Source organism: Kryptolebias marmoratus, linkage group LG6 (assembly GCF_001649575.2).
Source record: "Kryptolebias marmoratus isolate JLee-2015 linkage group LG6, ASM164957v2, whole genome shotgun sequence".
NCBI classification, from domain to species: domain Eukaryota; kingdom Metazoa; phylum Chordata; class Actinopteri; order Cyprinodontiformes; family Rivulidae; genus Kryptolebias; species Kryptolebias marmoratus.
In genome coordinates, this window is record NC_051435.1 from 11,462,737 (window position 1) to 11,484,537 (window position 21,801).

The window sequence follows — 21,801 nt, forward strand, 5'->3', positions numbered from 1 at the left end:
TTTAGCCTTTTTTGGCCAAATCCTAAAAATAGCCTTATACCCAACAGGGTTATTAAGTTGTAGATGTCAGTTTAGTGTCTATTTTCTGACAGTTTCACATCTGTTCAGTTGCTAATGAGATATTTTGCTAACAAACACTAGCACGCGCTCACAAACACACGCAAAAACATCCCATCCATAAACAGAAAACCATTTACTCAGTTTGAGGAACAAAGCTGGTGATTCTGCCTGAGAATCACCATGATTGTGAAAATACTGACATCTAGTGGACACATGAAGAAACTGCACCTTATGTTATATGACCATTACAGATAAAAAAAAACAAAAAACAACAACAATCTGGAAATAAATTTTCTTTAAAATATTAGTAAGTTTTTTTAAGAAGAAATGCAACTAAAGATGTGTTAGAAAACATTTAAGGTGTTGCATTTGTCAAAAACAAAAATCAGCTCCTATAACGTACTAATGACTTATAGGACCATAATGTCCTGAAAGAATGAGCATTCCTGTAAACCTAACTTTATTTTTTAATTTCTTTCAACAAAGTATGGGCAAAGGTCTTGCAAATCTGACATTTATATATATTTTGGCCACATGTACTTTTTAAAACTGATTATTCAGAAGAAGCTTTGGGATTAACTATTTAAAACTTAAATAACAAGTTAATTTACGTCATGAGCTGCTGTGATGTAAAGCGTAAAAACAGAGAGACACAAACAGAAGTGCTCCAAGAAAATTACAGTTTTGACAATTATTTAATGAGTGTTGCATTACTCAGAGAGCTCAATATTCCCAGATGTGGTACCTGTTATTAAAAAAGTTTCTGTCTTAAAAAACACTCTTACCAATCACACAGATAATGCCTGAAAACATTTGAATCTACTATAAATTCTCACGTTTTTAAACTGTGCACACACTATACAAACAGGGAAATTCAACTGGACAAATGAGTCTTTAAGGTATTTTTATTTCTTGACAATTTAACAAAAAAAACATTAAGTCTGTAAAACAAACAATTTGTTGTTTCCCGACATCTTCCCTTTGGTTTCCTCATGGGGAACAAAAAGATCTGCAGTCCAGTGGAAAACTACCTGAGCGTCACGACGAGATGACTGAACACAAGAGATGATGAATATTTCTCACCTGATACTGTACCTACAAGTACAACATCAGGTCAAAAAGAAACACTTTATTATTACTGGAAAGTACTAAAATAAGAGTATAAAAACCCACAAAAATCATGCTGACTTAAACACATGTAACAGTGAACTATTTGTACCTTTTTAACATAATTCTAAGCTTTTAAAACACAGTACAGCTTCTGAAACAGCAGTAAAAATCATTAAAAAAACCCTTTGGTTGCATGTTCTTTTTCCCCCCTATAAAAACTAATATACAAAATGTGCAAAAGGTATTTAAATATATACAACTCTTAGAAAAATATTTCACCATCTGTGGCTGTGTCCCGGTTCAGAGGCTGTATGCTTAGGAGGACCCGCAAAAATCTATTTCACTTAAATCAGAGTACTTTCATTTCTACTATGGCTTCAATCTGTCTTTTATGGATATTTAGTTTCTTACATCTCATTGCTTAGTAATAAAAGATAAGAGATGGACTTGTGACCTGTCCAGGGTGTCTCCAAGATCAGCCTTTTCAAAAAAGAAAATTAACAATTAACCTCTTAATCAGCGTGTTAACAATAAATTCATTTAAAATATCAACAGCTGTGTATTAAAACCAAGCTTCTAATGTTACTTTGAGGAAATATTTTCATATAAATTACACATGAACGTAACTTTGTTCATAAAATTAGTAATATCATAAAAACTGAAGCTAATAAATCCCTTTTAAAAGTGGAATCAGAGCTGATTCAGGACTGATTTCACTGATGACACCAGATCACAAAACGTCTCCGTATGTCCGCCACACCTGTTAACTGTCACAGCTGCGCAATGAATTATGGGATATGTGAACTTGTGGCGTGCACACCTGGCCTGGTGCAGCCATTTTTGGACGCATGTGGAGGAGGGCCTTCATTGCTGGCCTCTGAGCTGGGACACGACCAGCGCAGAAACTCAAGGTCTTAAAAACACAACTTATTCCTAAAAAAATCTATTTACATTTAAACGAACAATAATCATCATAAAGTTTTAAAAAAAATAAATAAATACAGTGCGATTTTGGCACAAGTTAAGCAGGTTCCCATCCAAGAAATGAGCGTTCATGAGTAACATTCATCGTCAATCCATGTCGTCATCCACTGCTTCTTTACAAAAGCATCAAGTTTGACTCGTCCATCGTTACGCAGAAGAGTTTTCTTCTTTATTCTCACAGCGTAATAACGAGGGACGTGGTCAGCCGGCGGGGAGCGTTTGAAGAATCCACACTGGATGAGGGAGGAAGAGGATTAAAACAATTCTTTTAAAACGAGGAGCATTTGTGCAGGAAACAATCAAAGAAAGGGGTAAGCATGCTTTGCAGGTTTTGCATTTGGAATGACAGAAGAAGGAGAAGAAGCTGCAGAGAGGTGTTATAAAAACTGACAACTTTGTGTGAAAAAGCATCAAATTCCTGGCAAAATTCAGAGACACATATTGCACCGAGACCTAATTATTGAGCACGACTTCTTTTTTTTTTAACACAGTCGTCAAAATCTCTTTTATGCTGACTTCCTGCAAAATATTTTCACAGATTAAAATCCTCCAAACGACTTGCGTCGCCCAGCTCCGTACAATATGTGTCTGATTGAATTTTTTCCGGAGTTAAGTCAGCAGGTTTGGCTGGAAGAGTGAGCTCATTAGCAGCCGGGGTAATAATCACGCTTCGTGCCGACTTTACCCCAATCAGGGAGGATAAATCAGGCCTCATCAGAGAGTTCGTCAGAGGGCTGAACGTGGACCTCTGCCTTGTGATACGCAGCATTGTATTGGTCTTTAGTTGCTCTCTTGAAGAAACCACACTGAAGAAGAGCAGAGGAATATTTTATCTCCGGTTCCTCCAACCTAAAATCCAATCTGCAGCAATTTTATTTCACATCCAAACTGCTTCCCTGTTTGTTTTGGACTCTTATACAAAGATTTTGTGACAAATCAGGGTTAAATAAATGATTTAGGAAAGAAAAAACGGTGGAAATGTTACATTAGCAAATAGATTTGACTTCTTTGGCTTCTTAAACACAAATGAAAGATATTGTTAAGATTTACACATACAGGTGAGCATTTGTAGTTCCTGCTGAATAAAGTCAGGCTTGGAGTTTTTTTAGGGGGTTCGGCCTTGGCGCCACCTGAACTAGTCATTAGCTCGTCAGTCGGGTCAAAATTAAACCTTATTCCTCCAAACTGAAATTGTACAATGAGCTATCTGCAACAGGTAAGATAGCAATTGTTCATAACCTTTCCATAAAAACCTCATATCAGAGTATTTGAATACTCTCTTAAAACTGATTACATGTCAAATTATCCACATGAATGTCTGTTCTCGGATTCCTCAATTATTAATATAAATACAGTCTATGGCTTTTGATTGACGTGGTTAATATGACGGCTTTCTTACTAGCAGTGGTGAATATTTGTTACCCTAAGCTAAAAGTCATTTGTCTGCTTTATTTAATAAACTGTACAGCAAACTTCTACCTAAAACTAGAAACTTTAAAGCAAAAAAAAGTTAATTTGTGTCTTTTCATGAAAACTTGGGGACTGTTCATGTATTCTCTATGTTTGTTCACTTCACCGAACGTGTTGTTTAAAGTTGCCCTATTTTTCTTTTCCCCTACCTTCCACAGTAAAAACACCAATAAAGCCAAAATGGAGACTCCTGCAAGGACGGCCAGCAGTATGATCCACCAGGCTAATCCACCAAACTGAGCCACTGAGCTGTCGGGGGACACGGACACCGCCACCTGCAGCACACCATCAAAACGGGGAAAAGCAAAAAGACAGCGTGATCCCACCGGGCCTGCTGGGAGTCATCGGTTTGCTTCAGATGATGATGATGCTACGTACGGTTGTGTCAGGAGACCTCAGGATCAGGTTCTGAGTCTGAGTGTGAAGCACCAGAGAGGCCTTCACAGCTAAATCCACGACTGGAAAAGAAGCAAATTCCTGTGGTGGGGGGCAAAAACAAAAACAGGAGTTTAAGGATTTAATCAGGAAGTTGAGCATCACAATCCAACACTGAGGACACACAGAGACAATAAAACAACAGCTTTTTTTTACCTCTATAAAGGTAGCGTTCCACAGACGAGCTCTCAGCTCGACTGTACCGTTAAGTTCCTGCAGGGGGCACTTTAGCACCACACACAGGTTTTTTGTCTCACAGGACTACAACAGGAAGTAAAATGAGCAATTAACGCCTCACATCTGCATGTTTATAGCAGGGAATAATTAGATAAACGCTAAAACGTACCAAAACTTTTTTCTTTCCTGCAAGAAAAGATATCCTGCCGCCGGAGTTTCTTCCTTTTGTGACAACTTCTCGTTTCCTTCGGGACCCAGAGGACTCCTGAAAACACATTTCATTGATTTAACGCAGAACAAAGCCATGAAGGTCTGCTGGGATCCGTTTATGTGACACCACACCTTAAGCATTAACCAACCTGAGCGAGTTGAAGAGGGTTGATCTCAGATTCTGGGGAGCAGACGACGTTCTTAGGAGACGTGATTTTCACCAGGTACAGAAGCCACTTCCCATCTTTGTTCGATTTAGGCCAATGGATGTGAAGAGAAGCTCTGTCAGGAGGCTTCAAGGACGTCCCCAGGTTGTTTATCTGAAGGAGAAATTCATATTCCACAGCCCCACAACTTCATATAAAACTCAATCAAGCTGCGTGACGAAACTCACCGTGAAAGAAAAGCTGATCAAACTTCCGATATCGTCTTCTCTCTTCATTGCACTTTCTCCTTTCACAGCACCTCCAAAAGAAACCTGACTGGGTTTGGCTACACTGATAGGTAAATGAAAAAAAATATTACTTTGTTTTCCAGGTGCTATTTTATGTAAACCAGGAGATCTTCAGCGTCATACTCACCCGCTTACTACCACAGGTAATTCAGCTATGACTTTAATCTTAACTTTCACAGGAGCAAGATCCGTTTGTTCACTGGTTCTAAAAGAAAAACATAAGAGAATAATGATTTACTGCGTATTCGTAAAGCTTAAATTAAAGTTACAGTTTAGTACTATTTTATCAAAGTGTCTGTATAGACAAAATAATATACAGTATATATGGGAGGGAGCGGGTAAGAAAAGAAACAGGTTTTCAAAGATTAAAGCTATAAATGTATAAGTAAAAACTAAAAAAAGGACAGTTTCTTTCTTCTTATGACATCTGACATTTCTGCTTTTCTATTTGCATCTTTTCACCAGAATTTCTAACTTTAATGTCAAACAATCTTTAATACTTTTCTTTGTAAATTTGCCTGTTTTTTACTAAAAAAGTAAAGGTGTTTAAAGCTGATGCTCAGACTTTAACACCTTACTCACGTTTGGAGCTGCAGAGCAATCTCAACCTCGGTGGTGTCGAGAGGCATGCCCAAAGTGCTCAGGAGGATAGAAATGTTAACCTTGAGTTAAAAAACAAAAAAAACAACCATTTGTTACATTTGAGTAAAAAGCAGTTTTTAGGTAAAATGTAAATGACACTTTGTACCTTTGAGTCTCTTTGAAATGGATTCCCCAGCTCACAGTCTGCCTGAGACTCGTTCTGTCTGGCATCGCAGGTCGGATTGTTTCCCTAAAGAAACACATTGAATAAATCTGAACTCATGGATGAATATCAGACCATAAATCATGGAAACAATCAAGCTTTTTATATTCATTTGTCTGTCAAACATTGCATCAATGCTTCATTTAATCTAAATTAATTTAATATAAAAAAACAGAGTTTACTTTGAGCTAACGCACAATTTCTTGCAGCTTTTATTCAACTGGAGGCATTTCATTCAGTAAATGTGTGTTTTATTCACTACAGCAACTTTAAAGGTGTACATATTAAAGAAATAACAAATACAAATACTACATGACAGCATATTAAAAAACATAACATCCATCAATTTATTCTTTATTCGTGTTCAAATAGAGTCAGACTGTAAACTTACAGTTGTTGAGCGGACCCCAGAGTACGACAGGGTCTTTGAGAAATTCACCAGAAGTTTTGTTTCGTACGCATCGTCACCGTTCATATTGGTCACGGTCACGTTCAGAGCCAAGTCCCTCTTTCTCGAGTCCAGGTAGAACTCAGGGATGTTGTTGTCACTGCGGAAACACGATTATCACCGACTTCAAACACATTTAGGAGGAAAACAGAGCCGGCTTTCAATCACAGTTTGATGCATTTTAAGAAAGAAAATTTCCCCCAACAGTTCTTGGTTTGTTACATTAGAGAAAAAGAAAAGCAGAGCACTCAAAGTTGTCTTTATAGGCCTTAAGTATACCACAGTTTTAGCCTTTCTTAGCATTATCTTTCAGCAATTTTAAGACAGCATTTTGAACCTTTTAGTTAAAGGGGAGTACTCCTCCGGGTTGCTTTGCTTGTAGTGCAGACTGTACTCCATCTTCAGGTTGCTGCGACAAATCTTATGATCCCTGCATCCCTCCTTCACAAAGTTTACCTGCCACGGAAATATAACAAATAACATGTTTTTTTGCGTTTACCTTTAAATAAAACTAGATTTCTTTTTCTTACCTCTGTGACAGCTGTGTTTGGTTGAGTAGCATCTAAAATGGGCAATAACTCAGGGAGGCCACTTTTTGCTTCCTGTTGTTTTGCAGAAATTTCTGCAGCAACTTCAATGATAATGCTCCTCATCTTGTCCTTAATGTTGTCCTGTGCAAACCCCAAACAAAAAGGTAAAACCAGAACAAAACAGGCTTCTGAACTGATACATCTATACACCTAAATGCTTTGGTTTGGTACCTCATTGTTCTAACTGAATATTTCCTTCAGTAAATTTAAACTCACTGAGAAAAATAAGCACCCAGATAGTGGCAGAAATAAAAACAAAGCAGCATGAGTTGGTAGGTCATGTGACTGTGTTGCAGCGGTTACAGGATCACATCAAATGGATAATAGAGTTGGCGGTACGTGTAAACTGCTGGTCTCATCTCAGTACAGTGTGGCTCCCCCTCAGGCCTGGTTCCAAGCTCTGATTCAGTAAGGAGCAAAGTCATGCAGCTGTTCCTCTCCTGCCCACAGCTGCTGCTGTGACTGGTCCTCCAGATTCAGCAGATTGGCACTGGGTCAGAGTTGACGTCTGAGCCGATCCCACATGGAAAGACCTCAAAAACACGTGGGAGGTCCATAGATACACATGCCATGTGTAGAAGGACTGCACTAAAGGGGGGCCGTCTCAGGGTGGGTTAAGACATGCAGCCCAAGCATGACGCAGATGTAGCACTGTGGCATCAGGGTCCACCCATTCACTTCCAGAAGTGACCTGAAATCATGGCTCTACACACTGTAATGCCAGTGTGTCTCTCCCCAACATGGGTAGGATTGGTCCCCCCCCCCTCCGTGCCGCCATAAACACAAATGATGGTCATCTGTTGTAACGCAAACCAAGATTCATCACTGAACATGATACTACACCACTCATCATCAGCCCATGCCTCTGGTGTTAATAGCTGCCAACTCATGGGACAATAAAGCTGTAGTCTGGCACTCAGACATGATGTGTAATGACATGGGGGGGGTTGTAAAAACTCCAAAACCTGAGTCCTGAAAGCAGGTGCAGAAATCTGTATTATCTGTAAGGTTCTGCAATGCTTGATGAACAATACAAAACAGTCTTCCTTTGGTTTGGTTTGTCTTCAGAGGCCAGATGCCCTGACATATCCTAAGTTTTAACATCACTGCAAGATATATTTTGCCACACATTCTCAGCAACTGAACAACATGACCATCCAGCCTCATGCAAACCAACAATATGGCCCCTGTCAAAGTCCATCAAGTGTCGTTAATGCGTTACATTCTCTGAGTCAGATGAACTTCAAGTGCTGGTAACTGCCTGATAACACCGTCGCTCCACTCGTGATGCAACCCTCTCTGCATATCCGCATGTGCACCAAATTACACTCAAATTGGATCATTTTTTTATAGGCGCTTAACTCGTTTTTATCAGTGAGCATACTTGATTGCAACCTCCACTTGTTCCTGACTGTTCCAAGGGGATGTAAATGTGTAACAAGTATGATTTACCTTGAGCTTGGCTGTTACATTGATGCAGTTCGTCTTGTTTTGACCGTGGAGGTCTATAGTGCCAAAAAACTGGTGGTCAAATTTAGACTTAGGTTTATTCAGGAACGTCACTCTGGAGTTCAGCCCTTGTTTCTGGCGAAGTCCGTCTGCCTCAATGGAATAATTGATAGCTGAGATGTGGAAAGAAAACATGTTAGTAGGGACAGCTAAATGTTTGTCTTATTATGTTTTTTCGTACATACTTAGCGGTGGATTGTAAGACGCAAGGTTCCCTTTGAAGGTGAAGCATGTTTCCACACTGAAGCTGTGGGTTTAAAAAGTCCATTTTCACAAACAGAAAGTTTTGCCTACGGAGTTTGTTTAAAAATAATTGAATATACACCAGAGCATTTACCAAAAGTTGATTCCACAGGTTGTACGACTGAGATCAATTTCTTCTGGAGATACTTTGACATCTTTTGTAATGGTAACGATTGTCCTCGCCCTGAAAAACAGCTTGTTAAGTTTAATTAAAGGTAGCAGTGGGATTTGGATTTATTGTAGCTGTAATGTGTAAGGACACAGATACCTGTAAATTACAGCTGAATCTGACAGAGATCCTACAGCCAGGTCTGGATACGAGTTACCATCCAGGTCCATGTTCCCCGCCAGAGAATATCCAAATAATCTAATGTTCTGCTCTTTACCTGAAAGGATCTGTGATGAAGGAATTAAAATTAAAACAACAAAATTTGAACAACAGAGTGTGCAATTTTGTAAATTATAGACCACTATTCCAATTAAAAAAAGTTCAAAACTGGGGTTTGACAGACAGATAACATTTTGGCTGCTAAATTCAAGTAATTATGTACAAGTTGCTTCAAAGTCATTTGAGATGTGGCAAACTGCAGTAGATTGTTCAGGGTTATTATAACACTTTCAACATGTACGGTAAGGCTGATGTAACCCACAACCTCAGTGCGACAAACACTTCAAACCTGTCAAAACCAACCTGTGCAGGGCTGGTTTTGATTCCTTGTGCAGATCCGTGATAAATGTAGACTTTTCCCGCCCCCTCGTCATCCTGCGGAGCGCCGACTGCAAGGTCTGTGCAAGAACAGCAACAAAACAGAAGATTTTCTAAATGCAAAAGATAAAACAAAACATGTCTAATGTGCATGAAGTCAGCTGTGTTACCTTTGTACGAGTCTCGATTGATGTCTCCGATGGCCTCCACTGCCAGTCCGAACATCGAGTGTTTGGTCCCGTTCAGACGGACAGGAGTGACACCTTTCCAGAGTCCGGCTTTGTTGATGTAAACATAAACAGCTCCACCAATGTCTCTGTCCTTCATATAGAAGTGAGGGGCTCCAACAACTATGTCCTCCCACCTAGATGAGAAAGAGAGGCTTAATGTTGGTGATAATATACAGACAAAAAGGGCCACTGGTGTATAAATGTGAAATTTGCTCGTGTTTACTTTTAAATGAAATGTGAAGAAATTGCGATCCTTTATCAAACCCTCAAAGCCTCAAACATAGTTATTTTTGTGTGATTTCTGTAAGCTAGGTTGAAATTTTGTTTCTCATGAGAAAAATGTCAACCAACCCATCACCGTTCAGGTCGACCACAGCCACATCGTATCCGAAGGAAGATGCCAGTCCCGGCCCGTACAGGATGTGCTCCATCAAAAGTTTGTCAGAGAAATTGTTTTCTCGTCTCAGCAGGACTACAGCTCCGCTGTGATTGGCTCTTGGTGCACCAGCCACCACCACCAGGTCATGATTCGTCAGGATGTCGTGTCCCGAATCGAGAGAGAATCCTAAAGTTGGAGAAATGTTTCAGACAAAAACTTACAATAAAACAAGTTTTTACTCTATCTTTTAATAAGGTCACTGATATTTAAGCACTATTGTTGCCCTCAGAACAGTATAAACAGTTTAAATGATTTACAGAAGTAAAAGAATAATCAATCCTAAATCTTGTTCTGGTTAACAACACACAGAAGAAAGCAGTGGTGATAGATGTACCAATCACACACGACTGTAACATCAAGAAGAAGGAACACGAGAAGCTTGAGAAACACCAAGGGCTGAAAGACGAAATAGAGAAGTTGAGGACAATCGGTGCTGGAAGATCAGCTCCAACAGATCCCAGGAACAACCTCAGAGATCTCTGTCCAGAAGAACGCAGTCCTAGGAACAGCTAAGATACTGAAGAGAACCCTGAAGCTCCCAGGTCTCTGGTAGAGGACCTGAGCTTGAAGTGAAAGTGGAACCACCCATGTGAAAAATGTGGTGTTTTAGTTATATATTTAAATATCACACACCATATTACACACAAAGACAAGATAGAAGACATATAGCATCTGTTGCTGAAGTGGAAAACAAGCTTCTTACGTATGATTCCTGATCTTGTGAGTTGTTTTATAGTTTGCAATTTGCATATGCTAAATGTAAATGTAATGTTAAAGTTTATGGTCTTCAAATAGAATAAAAAAATATTCAAGCAAACATTTGGGTTTTTCGAAACAAAGAAGCTCAACTAAACTGTAAACTGAAGGAAGACAAGTGACTCACTCAAATATACCTGTGTTTTGTTGGTAAATAACTCACCAAGGTAGCTGTTGGAAGATAAAAAACTGGTCTCTTTGGTAACCACATAAGGACCATCTTGAAATATTTCCATCTCCACTAAAGTGCTGTTCTTTTGCTCCACTTGCACAATCCCTGGAGAGGATTTAAGAAACGATGGATGGACAAATTTGAGAAATCAAAAGCGGGAGAAATTTTCATGATTCGATGCAAATGAGATGTGGTTAGACTGCAGTTTAGAAACCTGATCCAGCTGATAACTTAGATAAGACAATTACCTTGCCAGTTGTAAGCTCCTGGGGCTCCAAACATGATATAATGGTAGTCCTTGGTGAAAGTGGCTGCCAGGCCCTGCTGGCAGAATCCAAAGTGATGATGGTCTTTGTTTTTGCCCTCACAAAAGCTCCAGTCATCTCCGTCCATGTCAGAGGACAGGTTGATGGTCAAATCCTGACTGAAGACGTAACAGCGCCCAGGAGTGGTGTAAGCGCCCAAGTAATGCTTCTGATAGCGATGAGCACATGTCTGAAATGATACAATTTAAATGTGTTCAACTCAGTATATTATAAGAATTGGACATAAAGACAATGAGGGAAACAGACTTTGTCTCACCGTGATCTTTCCCCCAGGTCCCTGACTCTGCACGGTCACACCCATCCACTGGTCCTCTTTACTCTCACTTCGTGTGTCCTCTTTGAAAAGGCAGCAGATAAACTGTGTTATTTAGATGGCTTTTGTAGATGGATCGGTACATGTCGGTAGGTTCCTCACCATTGTTATCAAACTCAACGCGCTCGCAGTCATCAGACTGGGTGATTTCACATTTATAAAGGCCTCCAGTGATTCTGGATGTTTGTTTGTTTAAAGCCTTGGCTCTGGGGGCACCAACCAGCAACCTGAGGACAAACAAAACAAAAACGTGAATTTTTTTCAGAATTCTGGGGAGAAATAAATCGTCCCAGAATGAGAAGTGCTGCCGCTTCAGTGCGTAACTTTTTCAGTGGTTTTAGAATGAGCGCACCAGAAAACCAAACTTGGGAATTTATTCCACAACAAAACAAAGAAACAAAAAAACACATCTTTCTGTCTCAATGTTAGGTCAACAACTGTGACTGTCTACAATAAAGAACAATAATGGCATCCTGACTGGCTGCTGTTTCAGACAATTACTACAGAACAATAACATCCCTGCTTCGTTTCCGGTCCAGGACCTTTGTCACATACTTTGCTCTTTCACACCGTTTCCTGTCAGCGTTGTTGCTATCAGGTCGGTTTGTTTAAGAAGCACATTCAGAAATGACAAACGGCCCATGAAGTGAAGACAAAATAACAGAACATACTTCAGAATCATTGGGGTAAGGCAAAGCATTAACCTGAATCTTCTTCGCTGGCTTGCTTCACCAGAAATACTTTTATAAGTTCACTGAATCTCTAGTGCGGCGACAGCAGAAATGGAAGAGAATATAAAAAGACTAACAAAGACCTTAATGACTCCCCATTGGGAGGGGAGCAACATTTTCTGCATGTGAATCTTATCTGCGAGGGAATCTAGCAATAAGCATAAGCAATCTAGTGATAAGCTATTCAGTAGGAGTCCAAAATGTTTCAGGATCAGTAATTAGGTGCTGTTAGAGGTTTGTAACTTAAACACATTTCAACAACAGCTTCATATCTAAGACAGAATAGCTACATTTATTATATATATAACATTTTTGGTATAAAATACTAGAAACGCAAAGGTGTTTCTGTCTCGCTGCATGTTGCACATTGATCATTCTGCCCCCAACAAGAAGTTACTACTTGTTATTCCACGACAGAAAATGATCATTATCTGTATGTGACTCTCTGCAGAGGAGACTGAAACTAAAAATGCAGCTTAGCGCTTGCTCTGTAATGTGGTCGTGTTGGCAAACCTCAGTCTGAACTCAGCTTCTCCTTAAAAAGCCATATTCTCACAGAGCCTCTGTGCTTTATGGCTCATGCCTGCAGCCGATTTGAAAGATGATGATCAGCTCTTTGAAAAAAAAAAAGTCACAAAGCCTAATTAACTCTTTTTAACATTCATTCAAAAAAGATAACGTAGAAAAAAAAACTGTAACAAGGAAAAACAGGGCTTATAATTAGTTTGGAGTACTTGACTTAAAAGTATCAGAATTTAAACACGTAGTGTATGTATGACACGTTTCCGGTGTATAAAAGCCACAATGATATATATATATTTCCTGTCAGAATGCGTTGTTACCTTGTGAACTGTCATATTGTTTGCTTTCAGTCCTGCCAGCAGCTTTTTTCACTCAACCTACAGACTACATCTAAGCAACAAAACTCTTTAATGCTGAGCTTTGAGCCCCGAGACTGACTTAAAACGGTAGTTCAGTTCTTTTGAGGTGGGGTCCCGAGGAAAGGGCGTAGACAAATAATAATTTACCCGTTGTTGCTCCTTAAACAAGCTCAGTTTGGAGAAATAAAATCAGATTAGGAAGCTGACGGCTAGTCTGAGCCTCAGCAGTTTCATAGCAACTCGTGTTTACACGTTACGTTACTTTTTAACATTGCTGTCAGTATTGCAGGGCAGAAAGATCTGTGTAATGCAAAACTGATGGAAAGGTTCATGAAAGACTGTACACCTGAACCACTGTAAAGGTTTTGAGATTAAAAAAACCTTTATAGTCTTGGCCCCATTTAGACTAGCCTTTATTAGCTCATCAGTCTGACCAGAATTAAACTCTGTACCTCCAAACGAAGGACAGTCAAAGAGCTATCTACAGCAGGGAAGATATTTAATGTTCATAATCTGTCCGCAAAATTCCACATCATCAGATCTGAACGATTCCTTCAGGAATAAACTTGGACTCAAAAACAACAACGACAGCAAAACAAAACAAAAAGCCAACTTTGTGCTGTCATAAGACTACAGGATGTGAGTCACTGTGGAATAAGTAGCAGCAAAATATTTTCAACCACGTTCAGAAAGCTGCCAGGAAAGATAAGGGAGGAGAACGTCAGTCTGTTTTTTTTTTTTTTTGTTGTTTGTTTATTAAGGGTAATCAAAAAACCACAAGCAATTAAAAAGCATCATGTGTCAGCTCACCAGCAAACTCACAAAAGAGGAATTACTTCAAAGGAGGGAGGAAATCTTCTGCACTCGTCTCCTTCCTCCCTGTGACCCTGCAGCTCCTTCTGTGACCCATTTATTGATCTGTGTGGCTCCTCATTAGCTAAACAAGGACTCTCCAGGAGGATGTCCTCGTTTTTCTTCTCAAACAAACCCCACTGACAGCAACTTTCCCTTTTACACCTCTGAGCATCAGTTCAAAGTGCGGCTGAAGATTTACTGCAGAATTGAGGGAATAATGAATCTGGTGTCTTTACATTTAAAGCCAAAGAGAATTATTTATGTCTATTAGGGTAAGAAACAGGGATTCTCAAGTAAAAATAACACACACGTTCATCCATTTCTGCATATGTTAACTTCTTAAAAACAAGAGGAGCGAACTTTAGGTTGAGCAAAACAGAACAAGCTGAAAATAACCAAGGTAATGAACAGCTAACAGCTACAACAACCCTGTAAATGAATAAAAACCAACAATAACCGTGTCACTCTAAAGGAAATTAGGACGCAGTAACACAGTTACCAGGTAGAAGTGAAAGATTCATCCAGTGCAGGCCCTTTAAAGACAGCTCTTAGATTTTAAGTGTAATGCTTTATAGCTGACAGCTACATTTTTTAAAGCATTCCAAGTCATAGACGCTACATGGGGGGAAAAGTGCCTGTCACATAGTAGCAGACGGCGGAAAAAAATATGTGCAGCTTAAAAGCAGAGCATCACAACATGTAGAATTTAGAGCATACCCGAGGAGCGCTGACGTTCGACGGTCAAACAGACACACTTTAGGTATTTTTCAGCTCGCAGAGAAGCAGCGTTTGAGTATTTTTGCACCAGAAATTAACACAAAAGTTGCCGAAGTTGATGAATAAAAAATAGTAAATATTGCACTGAAAATCAGTTAGTTTTGAGAAGAGTTAAAGCAACGTAAAACTGTATGAATGTATTGTCAATTTGATAAAAGAAGGCAAGCTGTATGACTTTAAATACGGACCTCCTGATGGGAAGGTACCACGTCTAGAACAATTTTCCCAAGAAGCTGTTAAAGTAAATCGCAATGAGTCATGTCATATATCAAATTGTATAGTATTGAGCAAAAAATTCTGATTTTAGTTGATCAGGGAAGTTTGAATTGTTCACCAGGAAGTAACAACATTAATATGTATTTACTGGCCGCTGATGAAGACGAAGAACGTTTTTGCTCATGTCTGTATATCTTCATTTGTCTGTAATGTTAGCAAAATATCTCACGAATCACTGAGTGGATTTCAGTAAAACTTTCTACAACCAATTACCTTTTGGACTCAATCAAATTCAAGATGGCCGCCACAGCAAAGCCATCTTAGCAAACACAGAAATGGCCAGTTCACAGAAACGAAGCTGAAATTTGGTGTGATAGTAGCCGAGAGTCACTCACAACACAAGGTACTGGCGCTAATTGAGCATAATGTTATTTATCTAAACATCTACAGCAACTCCATCACGATATGTATTCCTTCAACGCATTGCAGGCTTTTATTCATTACAGGTTTAAAAGAAAGAATATAGGGTGTGATTTTTTTATTCTTTACCATGGAAGCTGTTAACTTAATGTGACAGATGGTTTGTTACCCGAAAACATCTGTGAATCCGTCCAAAGAATCCCCCAGTCTGTCCTGACCATATGTGGAAAATGTAAAGTGTCTGTAGACTATAAGATTACTGGAATTTCTTCTTTTTTTTCCCCCTCTAAGAACGCACACAGTTTTAGCTTTCAGAATCTAGTTTATTGAAATCCCGCTTCAGTGTGAAACCACATTTCAACACACAGCACGTCTCTCGGTGAAGTGTAAACGGAAATGCGTAGCGCCTGGTGAGGGTTTACCCAGTGAGCTCACCGGTCTCTGTTAAGAGACGTGCACCAGCGCTCCCACAGCTGTGCACTCGAAGCGAGGAGACCCACTGCAGCTGTTTATACTGACTCAGTTTACTCTGATCACTGCTGATCCGTGAGTGTCTGGACACACTTCACAGAATAAGCTGTGAATATAAATTTTTATTTATTTATTTATTTAAGTTCACAGGTTGTCAGAGTTTCCTCTTTATCTGAGGTTGGATTAAATCCTCCTTTAACTGGACAGACCTCACGGTGAAGTTTAACTGGAATGTCCTGATTGATGATTCACTGATGCGTTGAATCTCTCAGGTTACATGTGCACAGATGGCTGTGAACGGACGCTCAAATGGCCATTTTCTCTGGTTGCATTGAGAGAATCCAGATCATTTACTTAACGGGTTATTCACTGGAGAGACATCCTACTGCATCTCCCTCCACCCAGAAGAGACTAATATGAGAGGGAAATGAGAATAAAGGCGTGAATATACTATGAAAAGCCTGTAATAAGCAACAAATATCTTTTTGAACAACCTTAGGTTGGAGTAATTGTTTCATTCTGACTGGCTAGTCCAAAAAGGGCAGGACCAAAGTGGATTGTTGCCTGTTTTGTAGCAGCGGTTTGTAGAAATTATGTTTCATAAACTTTGACACCGTGGAAGTTTCACAGCACATACAGTAGTTGTTCAAAAGATTTCTGTGGTTACTTGCAAACTGTCACAATTCTCGTGCAGCTTGGGGCACTTCCTGCAGCGAAATCATAATATTACTGCCAAAATAAACGTGTAAAGCAAAGATGACAGTAATGTAAAGGTTGATAACGAAGAGTTTGCACAAACCGCTATGAAGTGTTTTAGGCTGTAGCTGTTTCAAGACGACGGAGTTCCACTTTGGTGTCGGCCTCACTTGAATTTGCCGTTAGCTCATGAATCCAGACAGATTTAAACTCTAGTTTTACAAACCGAGGTCATACAAGAAGTCATCGACAACAAGTATGATATCATTTGCTCATAACTTTTCCACAGAATCCCACTTCAGAAGGTCTGAACTATCCCTTTCAGGGAGTAAAAAAAGCTCCAACAGTTTTGTACAAAGTAAAGTATCTATGAAGAATTGAGAGAAGTCTGCTTTTCTTTCTTTTACAATAATCCCGTCAATGTAAGAGGAAGAAATTTGCAGCTGCCGGTGATGTTTACCCAACATTAGTTCATAAAGCAACAGAAGAGACAGATGCAGAAAGTGTGATGCAAATGCGATTCATGGTTTTCACAAGCTCAGTGTGACTCGGGGTTTTAAAGCAGGTCTGTTCATCACATTTATGCGCTCTGCTGAGCTTCCTCTACGCTCATTTGGTTCATTATCTAAAGATCACGTGAGGATTTGGAGCTAAAATCACGGCTGAATAAAGGAAGCTTTGACTCCAAGCCGTGCTGTGTGTCTCCAGACAGATACAGAGTTGGAGTGTTTTCATCTCAGTAAGAAAATTATCACCAGGACAGAGCAAATAACATCTGACTTTAATAACAATCAAGTTCATTATTATCTCCTGCTGCCAAAGCCAAAGGCAGAACGGCAAGGTTTTTGCCTGTGTCTATGTGTGTGTGTTAGTTTGTCTGCACCAATAGCAAAATATCTCCCAAACCACTGCATGGATTTTAATGAAACTTTCAGAAAGTAATCACTCAGGAGTCAACCTGACCTAAGCTGGCACAAAAATGGCTATAAGTAAGTCCATTTTAGAAATTTGGAGCTAAAGTTTTGTGCGGCAGTGGCTGAAGGCAAAGGGCCTGCCGTTCACCTTTCGTAGCAATCGGTACGTTCGTAAACAATGCCAACCAATCTCTAAGGCTCTACCAAGCAGAGAGAATGAATATAAATGAGCTCCAGACATGCAGCTTCCTTCGTTGTTCAATTACGATGGAGTGAGATGAAGTGGAACGCCGCAGTTCGGTCTGAGCAATCAAATTGTGAAATTATTTTCAGGAAATCGTGGCTAATGCATCCTCTGAGCTGCAGAGGAGGAGGATCATCTGGTTTGTTATCAGCGCACAGCTCAAAGGCAGCGTCTATTATGGGATGGAGGGGAGTTGGCGCATGAAGGGTGTCTAATCTGCCTGTTGCTTTTAAGACTAATGTGTTTTATACCGAGTGTTTTTGGTTTTGTGTAGTCTGATCTCTTTACGTTTAACATGCTGCAGGTATTTATTGGATGTTCTTAATGAAAATAAGTCATTTCCAAAAAACGTGGCATAAAATAGCGCACAGAAAAATGGCTATACCTCAGTGAATAATACAGGTGTTGAGCTGAAATGATGTGGTAGTAGCTGACAGTCATTCACAACTAATACTTCAAGCACTAACAGATGATGACAGATATTGATGACAGATAATCTCAGTCTAAAACTCCTGCATGAAAGGCAGCGGGGGATATGTGTTCTTTTAATGAGTGCTAGGCCTTTTATTACATTTATGTATTTCAAAATAATGATTAACTAGTAAAAAATTGTATATAAAATTATAATTAGTTGCAGAAACAGTTGTTAGCTCTAAAGCAGTCAAAGAAGATGTCCATCATAAGTACAGGTCACCACGTTGCCTCGTGTTGCCTAACTTTTCCTTTCTTTCAGCCGCAGTGACTCAGAAACTCACGCAGAAGTCATGTTTCTTTCTCTATGTTTGCAGAAATTTATTTTGGTTCCAGTAAAATTGGGATGACTTTCTCAATGTGCAGCAGTTCACCCTGCTCCTAGTTTTACTGCCTGAAAACAAGCAACAAGCCGGTGTCACATGTTTACCCAACAAATATGACTTCAGTTTCACGACGGACGCTCTCTTAGGGTTGCCATGCCTGGAAGATTTCAGTTCTCTTTTCTCGTTTCCGTGTCGCGGGGCTCTGCAAGCCTAAATTATTAAATCAGGGTCATCTTGTTATCGGGGCATCTCACACTTGTTCCTCAGCTGCTGCTGCTGCTGCTGCTGCTGCTGCTGGCTCCAGTTCATGTTGACGCAGTACCACAATACATGCAGGCTCAGATTTGTTGCTCTGCTCCTCATTTTACACCTCCTGCATCGTGTTCCACCACAAAAGTGGAGTCAAACTTCAGTGACTTTTGCCTCTGTTGCCCCCTCTGGGCTGCTCAAACCAGATTATTTGCTGCGGCGCAGCAGCATTACCAGGGATTCTCAGGATGCTTCACTAAACAGAGAAATTTGATCTCAGTTGATGGTTTAAAACTTCTCTAACTTCAGTTAACTTGCTCTGCTTCCCTATCAGGGTTAACACATTTTTTTTAATTAGTAAACTGTGAAACGTGGGTGTAGCTTTGAGGCGGAGGTTAAAGTATAACACAGTGTTAAAAAGTCAAATACATTTTTTTTCATCATACTGTTCCTATGGCTTAAATGCATTTTACTAAGATACCAGAGACAAAGCAGTTTTTGTTTCTTTGTTTGTTTTGTTTTCCTCCCTCCAGTCACATGAATAACCCCCCCCACCCCCCACCCNGCTCCGAGCCTTCATTCACTTGTTCACATCAGCCAAGGGGAAAATTCTGCAGAACTTTTATGCTCATTAAAAATAAAAACAACAGTGATTGGTTGCATGTTTTAGCCGGCAGATAATCCAAACTAAATGTTTGCAACAAGCTAAAATAGTTAGCAGGCTGGCTATAGATGCTAATAACCTAATTAAGCTAATTAAGGAACTCAATGTTACTTTACAGCGAGCAGAACAGCAAAGAAGTATTATTATGCACAATAGATACAGTTACTTAAAAATAAATAAATAAATAAAACAGCCTGGTAACTCCAGTGTTTCAGCTGACACTGTTCAAATTAATTTTGAGAATTAACCCAAATAATTGTGTTTAATTCAAAACTCAAAACTTAGCCTTGATCTTAAATATATTTGTGAATAAACATGTTAGAAATAAAATTTTAAAAAATGATCTCAAATTGGTTTCAAATCTGTCCCAAATGCAGGAAAAAGTTTAAACTAAACTAAACAAAGTGACTTTTCACATCTTCACGTCTGTTCAGTCTCCTTAGCTACACATATGTCCATCAAAATCCTAGTAACTCCTGATAAATATTTTATCTTATTATAACTACAATGTAATCACTATTAGGCAATATGCAATACTATTTAAGTAATAGTAGTTGAAGCAAAAAAACCTGCAGTTTTAAGTTTTGTTTTAATATTGTAACACCATGAAACCGAGGTATTTTTGTTCAAGGTTATATACTTTGAAAATCTCACTCTGTACCACCCCTAGGTGTCATATACAGGTTATTTAATAAATCCTGCAGTATGGGAGTTAGAGAATCCCCTTCTGATAGGAGCCTACTTTAGCTTTTTGATATTACAACACAGTCAACTCATAAAAGCTTGTCCTCTCTTCTTTTCAGTTCATATTTATAAAGGAACAGTATTACAAAAGGTCACTCATAACATTATTTACAGTGTCTTTAGAATTTTTTTTTTTTTTTTTTTTTTTTTTTTTTTTGGGGGGGGGGCATTACCCCTTCTGGACCCCCCTTGGAGCCACTCCTGCATTCAAGCAGGACAACAAACTCAAAAGTCCCCAGAACATTGATGAACATGCAAATCTATGGCGAAACACCATTAAAGTAAATCAAATCTCCAGCAACAAATTGTTTTGAACAACCTGCTAGCTTTTCCTCAGCAGTCAGCAACATGCAGTCAATATAATTACCTGTTTTGTCTGATCAGCAGTCCAGTGTGCACATAAACAATAAATAAAACACTAAATCATGTCACTTGTTGGAGCTCTGAGCCACTGCTTCTGCACTTCTTGTCCTTTGATTGTTTCTTATTTCTATTGAGAATTAGAACAAATAAATAAATAAATAAAGTCTGACTGGAAACGCTTTGGGCTCTGGGACGGTATAGTAACTTCAATAATACCAATAAAAAGTTACAGCTGAGCTCAGCTTGTGGAAGTCAGATCAGAGGTCCTGCAAAGGAAGGAGTGTAAAAAACTGATCAGATCTTCCCGGTTTGGACTCAGACAGGTTTAACAGAGGAGATCCAAAGGCTTCCTCAGGTGCGCTTTGAAATCAGCAAAGAAGTCTGAACACTTACATGACTTTATTCGGGTTGATCTGTCGGTGCACGGCGAGGGAAAACCCGAACAGAGAGCCCGGCTCCCCGTTTTTCCTGAGGACATGAGTGGTGTCCAGGTTGAACCCGAACACCCGGCCCGGGTCCAGAATCTGAATCAAAAGCAGGAGAACAGCCGAGGATCCTCCCTGCAGCAGCAGCATCGCAGCGAGTCCAGGAGAGTCCTGCAGGTCCTCAGCCTCTGAGAAACCAGACCTGCTGCCGCGCGTCCTTAAGGTCTCTGCGGCTGCTCCACAGCGCCCCCTGTGGCCAACAAGGAGCACCACCTCCCCGCCACAGGTGAGGAAATAACTGAATGACAGGGCTGTGCTCAAATAAAGTGGTCAAAATGTGGTGATAATGAGAATTTTGAATAAACTAGATCAACTAGTCATAGTTGGAAGTGAACAAATAAAAAATAAAAATAGTATGAATTTTAGTTGGTATAGAAAATATTTATTTAAGATGTGCATTCCAATGTTATAAAGACTGGTAAAAAAAAAAAAGTAAGGTAAGAAACAAATTCCAGACATTCATTTCCTCATGTCAGTGGTCCCTAAATTAAAAAATTGTAAGAAAGCTTTTATATTTCTACTGAAACCTCTTCTCCAATTTCTACGCTTGTTTGATTCGGCCATATTTCTTTTCCTACACAGACTATGGTCTGCCTAATGTAGGTCAGTCACGTGACTCAAACTTCCATGACCTTTTCAGTGGATTCAGTCGAGTGTTTTGTTTACATTGAGTGCGTACCCACGTTCCAGAATTTGCATGTTTATATATCTAGGAATCTACTGGAGTAAACTCTTTTACGCTACAGTTCAGAATAATTTCACACATTACAATGAGTACTTTTGATTTTAAATCAATGTCCTAACATCTGATGCATCTTATGACTTGTTGCTCACGGTTCTTATTGTTGCCACGGTAA

At 39.5% G+C, this 21,801-nt stretch overlaps 1 protein-coding gene across 1 annotated transcript; it reads right to left on the reverse strand.

Annotated features, from left to right (window-relative positions):
- Window positions 1-947: 947 nt before the first annotated feature.
- On the reverse strand, window positions 948-21,107 carry itga6a (integrin, alpha 6a). The gene is made up of 26 exons (XM_017424585.3): window positions 20,853-21,107; window positions 11,540-11,664; window positions 11,381-11,460; window positions 11,047-11,293; window positions 10,790-10,903; window positions 9,783-9,996; window positions 9,372-9,565; window positions 9,187-9,281; window positions 8,764-8,891; window positions 8,590-8,679; window positions 8,438-8,499; window positions 8,196-8,365; window positions 6,684-6,824; window positions 6,491-6,609; window positions 6,097-6,253; window positions 5,649-5,732; window positions 5,483-5,562; window positions 5,028-5,105; window positions 4,841-4,943; window positions 4,596-4,766; window positions 4,406-4,501; window positions 4,216-4,320; window positions 4,003-4,101; window positions 3,774-3,899; window positions 2,840-2,960; window positions 948-2,387 (listed from the first exon to the last, which is right to left on the reverse strand). Exons 1-25 carry the CDS (start codon window positions 21,032-21,034, stop codon window positions 2,859-2,861), a joined length of 3,162 nt encoding a protein of 1,053 aa, XP_017280074.1. The 5' UTR covers window positions 21,035-21,107; the 3' UTR covers window positions 948-2,387; window positions 2,840-2,858.
- Between the last annotated feature and the right edge of the window lie 694 nt (window positions 21,108-21,801).

Excerpts from the sequence above, each read along its gene's own strand:
- itga6a (XM_017424585.3), bottom strand. The coding sequence starts at position 21,034 with ATGCTGCTGCTGCAGGGAGGATCCTCGGCTGTTCTCCTGCTTTTGATT. Across the intron at positions 8,366-8,437 it reads GTCTTACAATCCACCGCTAA|CTATCAATTATTCCATTGAG; the intron begins GTATGTACGAAA and ends TCCACATCTCAG. Across the intron at positions 4,321-4,405 it reads CAGGAAAGAAAAAAGTTTTG|TCCTGTGAGACAAAAAACCT; the intron begins GTACGTTTTAGC and ends TTCCTGTTGTAG.